This window comes from Salmo salar, chromosome 21 (genome assembly GCF_965601325.2).
Source record: "Salmo salar chromosome 21, fSalSal1, whole genome shotgun sequence".
NCBI classification, from domain to species: Eukaryota; Metazoa; Chordata; class Actinopteri; order Salmoniformes; family Salmonidae; genus Salmo; species Salmo salar.
Window position 1 is genome coordinate 7,348,022 of NC_138311.1, and position 11,833 is coordinate 7,359,854.

The 11,833-nt window shown below is 42.1% G+C and overlaps 1 protein-coding gene across 2 annotated transcripts in view; it reads left to right on the top strand.

The window, feature by feature from the left end:
* LOC106581666 (collagen alpha-3(VI) chain) overlaps positions 1–11,833 on the top strand; it is a 108,038-nt gene that overhangs the window by 22,456 nt on the left and 73,749 nt on the right. The window contains exons 2-6 of one of the 2 annotated variants that reach the window (XM_014163871.3): positions 1,077–1,193; positions 4,163–4,759; positions 6,745–7,338; positions 7,531–8,160; positions 8,299–8,889. In XM_014163871.3, coding sequence (XP_014019346.3) covers positions 1,103–1,193; positions 4,163–4,759; positions 6,745–7,338; positions 7,531–8,160; positions 8,299–8,889 — 2,503 coding nt within the window. In that variant the 5' untranslated portion in view covers positions 1,077–1,102. The remainder of the gene's footprint in view (positions 1–1,076; positions 1,194–4,162; positions 4,760–6,744; positions 7,339–7,530; positions 8,161–8,298; positions 8,890–11,833) is intronic. The other variant, XM_014163872.3, reaches the window with a different exon arrangement.

Here is an 11,833-nt window from a genome sequence, read left to right on the forward strand (position 1 = left end):
ACTAATGTGGACTGGCTTTTTGAACAGGTGGTTTCAATCATGCCATTCTAGGCTCTGCAAGTCAAAGTTCGAGCTCAATATCGCCCATGCTGCTACTTATTTGGACAGAGAGAAATTAGACGCCAATGACAGCACTCCGAGAGAGACATAAGCTAGTTGAAGAGTGGCTGTTGATTTGAATCCTGAAATGGAGGTATTTGCTGGCAAGTGCCTGTTGTTGATGTGGTTAAGGGAGAAAGCCATTGAAAACTCCAATGTTAGAGTCTTGGCAAGCCCTAACTGACATTGTGGTAGCAGTGGAACACATATTTCTGCACATAGCTCCATGTGATGGTGGTATGAGCAATTTTTTTTCTCCGATGGTGTGTTAAAGAGTAAAAATAACTCTAAACATGCTGTTGACATTAGGAATTTAACTTCAAACCATGTGATGACAGTGGGAAAGGGTGGAGAACGAAAACAAGGAGGAAAACAGATATTTGGAGCAACTCCAGAATTCTGGAAGATTGGATTTGCTGGTGAAATGGATTTCATCTGAAATACTACTTTACACTTAGTTTGCTTCAATTGCCCTGAGTTCTTCTTCCAAAAGTTAATATGGCAAGGACAGTGCAGACAAGCCTTAATTCTTTGGTCAAACTGATTTGGGATGGTATGTGCGTGTCAGAGTTTGTGTGTGAGTTAGTGGTCTATGCCAGACCTTAAGGTCACAACTTAATTTAGAGTATTCAAGGAGCTTTATAATGTCCATGTCAGAATTAAAATAACTCAGTCATTTGCCTTCATAAGTCCTTTCATTTTGAAATATATGCCCATTTCACAATGATGATGGATAATTATGTTGCATTGTATTTCATGAATCAATACTGATGTTATAAAGCTTTGATGATGGAAATGTTAAAGGGAAACTGACACATTTAGGACTACTTCACAAAATTGCAACATTCAAGTCTTTCATTGCTTTCCCTACTGTGATGTCATAGAAATTATTTTCTGAATTATACCTGCCATAGATACTGGTACCTGTTGTGATGCTGAAAAGAGCATAAACACTTTCTGTTCTATTTCATTTGCAGGTGTTCTTTTTGGTGCTAGGTAGAAGATGAGGAAACACCGGCTGTTACCGCTGTGCGCTCTTCTGGGTGTCCTGTTCGCAGGACTTCTGCCCAAACTTGATGCCCAGGGTCAGGAAGGTAAGCTTAACTCACTGTTTTTGTCTTCAATTCAACTTGCAGGCCCTTGTGGGAACCCTCTCTTAAGCCCTTTTCAAAAATTATGTTTTGTTAGCCATGCTCAGTATCGTTTTTTATTTCACACTTCAAATATCCATTAATCTTAGTAGCACCTGGAAGGCCTACTTATTTTTGTATTTTTGGGGGGGGGGGTACTTTTTACCGGATCATCCTTGTTGGTTTCAGCACAAATAATTAAATTATCAAAACATTTCAAGACATTTAACGAAAAGTAGGAATGACAATGCTAATATTGCTGTTAAGCTTGAGTTGTATTGATATTTATGGGTTGAGTTTCCGCCTTCCTTGAAACAATAAACGTTTGGGAACAAGTCAAAAGTGTCTAGTTCCCTGCAGGAACTCAAAGGTATTTTCATGGTATGAATGAGAAAAGGGGTCTACTCAGGAATCACTGTTGCCTTAGAGCGCAAGTCCAGTGTCATGTTGGAGCCCTGGCCTCACAGTTCCGCCTAGTTTAAGGTAGCATGTTGGCAGGTGAGCTGAACTAAGGTGTACTTCCTTAATATTTTAGCACAAGTTAATAGGCCTAGTTTCCAGCGGTAATGTTGTTCGGTACATTAACAGGGTCGTGGTTACAGCCATACCACTGGACTTGCCTCTGTCTCGGCACGGTGAGAGTCCTCAAAACCAGGTTTCTTCTTTTGAAGATTGCGCACAAGGCCTGGCTGCCGATATATACTTTCTTGTGGATTCATCCTGGAGTATGGGACAAGAGAACTTTGAGCACGTCCGACAGTTTCTGTACAGCGTGGTTAAAGCACTGCACGAGGGTGGCGGTGGCAGATTTCAGTTCGCCCTCATCCAGTACAGCGGCTCGCCCAAAACTGAGTTCCAATTGAACACATACCCATCTCCGCTGGGGGCCCTGGCCCATATTCGAGCCATGGCCTACCGGGGGGGTGGCACCCGGACGGGCCTGGGCCTGGACTTTCTCATCCGGGCCCACCTGAACGCAGCGGCTGGCAGCCGCGCTGGCATGGGTGTGGCCCAGGCAGTGGTGATCCTGACAGACGGGCGCTCCCAGGATGACGTGGCTGAGCCGGCGCAGGTGCTGCAGCTAGCAGGGGTGAGCATGTTTGCGGTGGGGGTGCAGGACGCCGTGGACTGGGAGCTCAGGGAGATGGCTAGTGTGCCACAGGATGTACACATATTCAGCGTAGAGTCTTTCCAGGCCTTGAGGGGTATTATCCAGGACTTAGTGGTGGGCTTGTGCGGCGCAGTCACTCAGGCCGGTGGCGCCCCGATGGCTGTCGAAGCCAAAGAAGTGCCTCGAGATGTGACAGGTAATAACAGGGGGCCTGTGTCACTACCATACTAATGCCCACATTATCATAAGAGAAGAATGTAACTACAAATGTGTGGCCATGTCTGGATCGAGTCCTGTATTAACACAATTAAGGGGTATTTAACACGATAACCCTCATTTATCATCCACTGTCCGGCACCCATTAACATCACTGTTTCTCATCATATTTTATTTGCCCATAACACTTTAAGATCACCACCCAGGTTTGCATGTGATTGACACTGAATGCTTCTCAGAAGAGGGCTTCTGATGGCTGCTATGCCTCTTCCAAGCCAGATTGACCAAATTTATGAAGCTTGCGCATGAACTGAGAACATGCCATCTCAGTCAATGGGAATATCCATTGCTTTTTTGATATGGTAAAGACATATCGCTCTTCGTTTGCCAGTTTAGTTTGCTACAACAACATTGACTATGTAACAGTTACAAGCAGGATATTCAAACAAGTCAACGTTCATGACAGACTGCTACAGGAGGATTATCATCTATTTACATGACACAGTAACAGGATATTAAATTATATAATCTCTTTTTTCTCTATAATCAAATGAAGACAGATATACAAAACACCTTCAGTCCATTACATTTGCCCTACAAAAATCACAAATGCTTTTGTCTGATTTTAAACAAATCTCCATGTATCAGCGCCTTATAGCTTAGATCTTTGAAAAAGCGAATGAATAGCGGTGACAAGCTGTTCCAATACGGCCTCCCGAAACACGGCGCAGCTTTTAACAATGGCTAACCACCCACCCACTGCTTGTCTGTCTTGTTTATGTTTGTTTGTGTTTAGGCTATGTTTTATAAGTAACTGTCAAATATGTGCTTACTATTCTACAACTGAAACAGTGATGAACCTGCCCTGGACTCATCCTTGACTTGCAGCAGAGCCTAGATCGAGAGATTTCAAAGATAACAGCTTAGCACAATGTATGAAACAAATGTTATAGAATAGTTATTTATTCTCTTGATTAACGGTAAGGGCTCTTAAGCATCAAGGATGGGCCACAGGGTCATGACTGGTACTCATTATCTCTGAGGTCTGTAACATGAGTCTGCATGGGGTGGCTGAACTCAATGGAGTTGGCAGGAGGTTATGTTTAAGTGCATTATCATAGAACCCAAACTGATATAAGACAGATAAAAGGAGAAATTGACATTTTACAATACATATTATACATTGTGTTATACATATGTAAAAAAAAAAACACTATGAGTATATTATGAGTACAGTGCTAAATTGGTAATGTTCTGTTGGGGTAGTTAATTTTCACACTGCTCTTCAATTTTTTTATAATCGTAAATAACACATTTAGCAGAAAAATACATTTGTGGGGTATTTTAGCAAGCTACAGGGTCATGCTCAGAATAAGTTGCATCCATCATCCTTTTAGCTCCAGATCTAATCACTCCTTGGTTCAGCCTACATGCAGTATAATGTGCTTTTGTGATGTTTTTTTAATGATTGATTGTGTTCATCATGAATGTCACATGCAATGATGTGCCAGCACGTTCTCTTTCTCCCCCTTTCTCTGTTTTAACGCTTTCACGTTGCATTTTGTTTCTGTTTTGTCTCTCTCTCTCTCTCTCTCTCCCTTTTAAGCACAAGAGTCAGCTGACCTTGTACTCTTAATTGACGGATCTGAGAACGTTGGAGCGGCCAACTTCCCCCGCGTGCGCGATTTGGCTATGAAAGTCATTGAGGGCCTCGATGTGGGCAGGGACACAATTCGGGTGGCTGTGGCTCTGTACAGCGCGGACCTAGAGATTCAGTTCTTTCTAAATAGCTATGACACCAAAGCCGCTGTCCTGGACGCTGTGAAGGCCCTTCAGTTCACAGGCGGCGATGAGGCTAACCTTGGAGCCGCCTTGGAGACAGTCCCTGGGAGCCTGTTGAATCCGGCATCAGGGGGCAGGGCAGAGGAGGGGGTGCCCCAAGCTCTGGTGGTGATCAGTGCCGGGCCGTCCAATGACGATTTCAGTGCGGGTGACAGGGCTCTTAAGGCAGCGAGCATTATCACGTTTGGCGTGGTGGTCGGCAGCGTGGCCACCGCCGAGCTGGAGACTATCGCCACAGACAAGAGCTTTGTTCTGTCGGCCCCCGATTTCAGGGCAGTGGCAAGCATGGGTGACCAGTTGCTACCATATGTTAACGCGGTGGCCCAGCGCACCATTGTCATTCAGAATGAATTTACAGAAGGTAGGTAACCTCAATGCAAGGTAGGATTGGGTGGGGGGGATCATGAAAAAAATTATTAAGTGTGTCTTCTAGCTGATTCCATACTTGAGGTAAGAATAATAAATCGCTGACACCTAATTTGAAGGGGGTATATGTGATACTTTTATAACACCTTAATTACACATTCGTCATTGTTCAAGAGACATTTTCAAAAGCTCTTTAGTTTGTTCAACTTACCGACGCAGTGCCCAACCCCCTGGCACCACACACACACAACAGACTGAGAGCAGCACAGGGTCAGCCTCAGAGCATTAGGCTGCCCGTTGATATTGCTTTGCTCAAGGCCACAAATGGCAACACAACAAATAGTAATTTAAAGGTGTAATATGTAGACATAGCTCTGCCATTTCCTCGTTGCTAAATTTCGCATGATTTCAGTTTGTGCCATAACAAGCAATATAGTATAGTGTATAAAGTGTAGGGAATCATTGTCATATCTTAACCGCTGTGAAATATATTTTCAGCTCTTTGAAGCTGGTGTATAAAACCGACAGTAAAAAGACAAAAAAAGTAAAAAATATTGCACATGGAACGGATCTATTGCTTATCAGACTTGCTTTCAATGAGAATGACAGATTAAATCACATTTCTATCTGAAATCTGTCAGGTCCTATATAAAGCTGAATAATGGATCTTTAAATATATCAAATATTTTTGTTGTGCTTGATTGAGCTATCCTGGCAGAATGGAACCAAGAGAATAGTCCCAAATGTGGCACACATAAATCTACAAACATCTGGCACACTTCCACAAGATATCCTATTAGCCATTGTATTTGAACCATCAACATTCTACTTACTGGTTTGAGGCTACCTGACACACCTTGGTTCTCATTATTGATTCATCTATTTTGATGGAAAAATATTTTTGTACTGTAATGGAAATTGACTTTTGTTTTAAAAACATATATTGCATAGATGTGTTATGAATGTTTTGGTTGTTATGAATACTGCAACACTAAAAAAGTTATCATGACTGGTTTCATAAAGGTGTATACCCTCTTCAAGTAAGGCGTTAATAAATCATTGCACTTAATCTAATTGTAAGACAGCGCGTGCTTGAAATTTGGGGGTTGAGTGTTGGATGTCAATCTAATAGTTCAATATAATATTAATATTGAATGAATAACATTGCACAAACATGTTGTGAGGACAATGCATTGTGAGGACAGTTATAACAATAGAAAGACAAGATAGCATCTTGACCTGATTTCTAACATTAACCAGCTTGTTGACGATAAATAACAGACCTAACAAGTGCACAAGCATTACAAAACGAACAAAACGAACTGAATAGTGAAAATAGTTTATTCAATTTGCTATATACACTTGTAGATCATCTGTAATTACACAGGCTGACATACAAAAAAGCAACATGATATAGTAGGTTTGGTATAGTTTTGTTCTCTTGCTGTCTTACTTATATGTAGATGTCTGTGTATACGGTTTTCTAGATTTACTATTAATCTTTTCCTGTGAAGCAGGAACGTCATTTTATTGCATCAGGTTTTCATTTCATTTTTTAAAGTAAATTACAGTTACCCCCTTCTCCTAAACAAGTAGCATAAAATGCATTTCATCTTCAACACCTCCAAATTGGCACCATTCTCTAATTCCCAGAATGCCACACAGCTGTATTTGTATAATTTGCAGCAATTCAGATGCCATTTCATACTTCTTTAGATGTTACAACTTTAAATATGAATAACTGTCCTAATAATAAGCCATTTGTTAGTGCCTTTATTAAACATGGAATGCTTTGTGAATGCATTCAGTCATGTTAAATATGGCATTAATTATTAATGAAGTACATTTGTAAGAGGCTAAGAACAGATGCAATTAATCCGATCATCAACAGAGTATCACAGCTTTAGTAGCTTTATTTAGCTAATAATAGCTAGTTTTTACATAGATTATTCTAACACGATACTGTATTTTCTCTTTCAGCCTTGGAAGTGGGAAAAAGGGATATCATTTTTCTCATTGACAGCACTATGGGTGCCACAATGATCAACTCTCTTCGTGAGTTTATCAAAAGGTTTGTTGACAGCATGCCGATCGGACCGGATCAAGTGCAAGTGGGTGTGGCCCAGTTCAGCAATACTGCCAGGCTTGAGATTGAGCTGAATGCATATGGATCCAAGGAAGACTTGAGTGCAGCCCTAGGCAGACTCAAGCCAAGACCAGGACAAGTGGTGAACATCGGGGCGGCCCTGGACTTTGTGAGGAGCAACATGCTGAGGCCTGACAAGGGGAGTCGTATTCAGCAGGGCGTGCCCCAGCTGGTTCTGTTGTTGACCAGTAAGAAGTCCAGCGACAGTGTGGAGCAGGCTGCTGAGGCACTGCAGCGCATGGGGGTTCTGACCCTGGCTGCCGGCACTAAGACTGCCGATGAGCAGGAGCTGAAGCAGATTGCCTTTGATGAGAGCTTGGTGTTCATGCTGAAGGACTTCCGCGCATTGATCCGCAACCCCAGGGTGATTGTCTCTCCCCTTTCCACTCTATCTGGGATTGTGGTGACTGAGGGACCCACAGAGCCAGGTAATGCTCCTATCCTATCGTTACTATGACTGATACTAGCTACTTAAATGTAATTTACCCCTAACATGTAAGGTGACATTTTCTTATCCCAAGACTCCATAAGGCATTTAAAAATCATTGACATCTAATATTTTACGACTTGAACATTAGAATAGATGTAATGATATTTTTTCTCTCCCCTGTTTTCCTCAGTGGTTGAAATTACAACAGTGCAGACCCAGCGAGTAGTCAGAGACATCGTCTTTATGGTGGATGGCTCTAGCTACATTGGGGGTGCCAACCTTCCGTACGTGCGGGATTTCATTGCCGGTGTGGTAAACCAGCTGGACGTGCGGCCCGACAGGGTGCGCATCGCTCTCATGCAATTCGCAGAGAACCCAAAGATTGAATTCTATCTGAACACGCACAACACAAAGCAAGATGTGCTGGCCAGCCTGGGTCAGCTCAGGCTAATGGGAGGGTCTGCTTTGAACACGGGAGCGGCAATGGATTATGCACTTACCAACATGTTCCGGGACTCGACTGGGTCACGTAAGAGGCAAGGTGTCCAACAGGTGCTTCTCCTGATCACTGGAGGCCCATCCCAGGATGAGGTTAAAAGGATAGCAGACAAAGTGGCCGTGGCGGGTGTACTGACCTTCACAGTCAGTGCTGGCCAGGCAGATGAGGCCTACTTGAAGACGGTCGCTTTTGTACCAAACTTGGCTTACCATGAAAGCAGATTTGCTGACCTGCCAAGTGTTGTTGAACAGATCATGACTCCTTTGACTACTGTGGTCGGAGATACAGACATCACAGAAACAGAAATAACCGAGGAACCTGGTGAGCTTTATGTTGTATTTTAGCTTTATTGCTACATGTTGGGTTAAACAGTGGATATGAAATATTAAAACAAACTGCATAATAATGCTATTGACTGAGAAAACTGAAGGTGGTGTTCCCTTTCCTCTTTTCTTGCAGCAGTCGTTGGAGGCGAGAGGGATGTTGCGTTCCTGATTGACGGCTCTGATAATGTCCGAGCAGATTTCCCCTACATCCGGGACTTTATCATCAAAGTCATTGAGCCTCTTGATATTGGACAAGATAGAGTCCGGATTTCAGTTGTCCAGCATAGTGAGAGGCCAGCTCCCAATTTCTACCTGAATACATATAAGGATAAGGCTGAAGTTTTAAGGGCCGTTAATGATCTAAGACTGTCTGGTGGACGGAGTCTGAACACCGGAATGGCTTTGAAATTCATGAAGGACACCATCCTGTCCCCAGTTCATGGTAGCCGTGCGGCTCAAAATGTACCCCAGTTTTTGATTGTTTTGACCGGAGGCAAGTCTAAGGATAGCGTGAAGGAGTCTGCTGGTGCTTTAAAGACCGATGGAGTGGTACCGTTTGGCGTTGGTGTCAAGGATGCAGACCCTAAGCAAATCGAGGCTATTTCTCACAACCCATCCTTTGCTTTCAACGTGAAGGAATTCAGCCAGCTCAATACGGTCCAACAAACGCTCAATAGCTATGTGAGCCTTCCCAAGGAAAAGCTGAAGGCTGTCCTGGAGGAAGGTAAGCAAAAGCTTTTCTCATGTTCTATGTTGTGTGACACGCCTGTCATTGTCTTTGCTCTTGATGATGCTCTTTGTGATGTGCTGATTGCTTCTTGTAAATGTGCCTTATTGTTGTGTCTCAGCCTCGGTTCATGCTGATGCTGTGAAAAGAGATATTGTATTCCTGCTGGATGGTTCTGATGGCACAAGGAGTGGATTCCCAGCATTGCGAGACTTTGTTCAAAGTGTAGTGGATAAACTCTCTGTGGAGGAAAACAGAGAAAGAGTTTCTCTGGTTCAGTACTCTGACAAACCAGAGGCCCATTTCTATCTGAACTCGCACAAAACAAAGGATGCCGTTATTCACGCCATAAGTAATATGAGGCACAAGGGTGGAAGGAGCCTAAACACTGGGGCAGCTCTCCAGTTTGTGAGACACTACATCTTTACTGCCTCCTCTGGCAGTAGACGACTGGAAGGTGTGCCCCAGGTCCTGATCCTTTTGACTAGCAAGAAATCCAGAGATGATGTTAAGGGCCCTGCTGTAGCTCTTAAAGATCTGGAAATTGTGTCAATAGGGGTCGGAGTTGGGGACGCCAATTTCCGTGAGTTGGAAATGATTTCCTTCCAACCTGGTTTCACATTCCAGGTCGCTGAGTTCTCTGAGTTGCCCTCAATCCATCCACAGCTTGTTGCTACGCTTAAAAGACTGTCAAAAGACACAGAAGAAGCTGTGGCTGCTGTGACTCATGGAATTCCTGATTTAGTAGGTAAGAACTTCAGCTTGGATATGAGTATGCTAAATACAAGAAACATACCATATTCTTTATCTCTGGAACAATGCTGAAATTGAAGCATAATAAATACATGGATGCCTAAGACTTTGGTAAACATAGTCTCAGTAGAGTATTTCCTACAATGTCGATACATTGTGAATTTTGGTAGAAACGTTCTGGTATTTAGTTGCATGGTTGAGAAAATCTTTGATTCAGAGCATTTATTGGCTTTTTATTCTCTTAAACCAAAATAATTTCCCCCTATTTCACTCTATTCACTCTCTTCCTCTCTTACCTCAACCATGTATGGATAAACTATGCCAAACTTCACATATTTTTGTTGAAAAAATGGTTGTTCTGCTTGTGATGATACTTTCTCAGAACGGTACTGCCAAAACCTGCCTACAGTGTTCCAGCTTCCCATTCACCCTTGCAGATATGCATGCAAATATGTATTAATACAGACAACAAACCACAACCATAATCTTGGATTAATTTATTCTGTTAGTGATATTTTTCCACTGTCTTGTGTACGTATTCAGCTTCAAACATTCTTAACAATGTTTGCTTGTTTTTTACATCTTACATTCCTTTTCTATAATATAATTGTTAGTCAATGTATCCCATTTTTATCTATCTTCACCACCTAGTGGATACAGTGAGCATCAAAAGGGATATAGTGTTTCTCCTTGATGGTTCAGACGACTCCAGAAATGGATTGCCTGCCATTAGAGAGTTTATACGAAGAATGGCCAATGAACTTGACATCGATGGGGACAATGTTCGAGTTGCTGTTGTGCAATACAGTGACGATGCTGCGGAATACTTCCACCTGAAAGCTCATAAAACAAAAAGGGCTGTCATCTACGCTGTTAGAAGCCTAAGGCATAAAGGAGGAAGACCCCGCAACACTGGGGCAGCTCTTCAGTATGTTAGGGACAATGTTTTCACTGCTTCGTCCGGGAGTCGACATCTGGAAGGGGTTCCTCAGATTTTGTTTTTGTTAATTGGTGGAGAGTCAAGTGATGACGTCACAGCTGCTGCATCTGATCTCAAACGCCTTGGGGTTCTTTCGTTTGCCATTGGGATGAAAAATGTCAGGCAAGAGGAGCTGCAGAGCATTGCCTACTCTTCCAGATTTATTTTCAACCTACCAGTCTTTGGTGAACTTTTGTCCATACAGCCAGAGATCCTTGCCTTTGTCCAGTCAAAAATGGGAATTGAGCCCCCCACTATTGTCGGTAAGAACCACCATGACTCTGAGTCAACAATTAAGTTGACTTTCCCAGATGTCATTCATTTTTCTTCTATCAAATATTGGTCTTGACTGGTTTGATTACTTATGTAACTGCACCATTCTTTGAAGAAAATCTCTGGATCAGTTTACATTCCCTCAAATTGCCTCTTTGAATGGTTACACTATATAATCCTACTTTTATGAACAAAACACCAGAGATGGTGCTGGGATGGTTACTGTTCTATTTGCATCAAATACATTTTTATTGGCATAAAAATGCCAAATCCTCTCTTTCTTGTTCCACATTCCAGAAATGTCATTCTATTCTTGATTGTTTAAAATCAGGAAACTATGCTTTTCTGGTCCTTTCAGCTTAAGCTCTTTTTTGAGCCAATGATACAGTATATCATTGTCTAGTTGTTTTAAGCTAGTTTAGATTCTCATCTGTTTTATGCATACAATCTTCCCCTTTCTTCATGGAAGGAGTGTTTGATTTCACATCTCAATTTCTTTTCTTAAAACTCAAGCTCTTTATCTACAAACTTTCTTAATTTTTTTAACATTTGAACTCACTTTATTTTCACTCACTATTTCTTTGCATGTTGCATAGAGCTATGTAATGACGTGATAGTCATCATAGTTAAAATATATTATGGAGAATATTTCAGACCATTTTGCAATGTATAAGTCTACTTTACAACATTCTATTGATATGCTGCCCTTGTGAATGCATTAATGCATATATGTAGTGGTTTTATTATTAAATAGGTCCTTCAATGTTTTCTTAGTTGAATTAGATGCTGCACAGAGAGACATAGTGTTCCTATTGGATGGGTCTGATGATACTAGGAGTGGATTTCCAGCCATGTGTGGATTTGTTCAAAGAGTGGTGAAGAACCTCAATGTTGGAGAGATCAAAGATCGAGTTTCTGTGGTTCAGTACAGCAGAA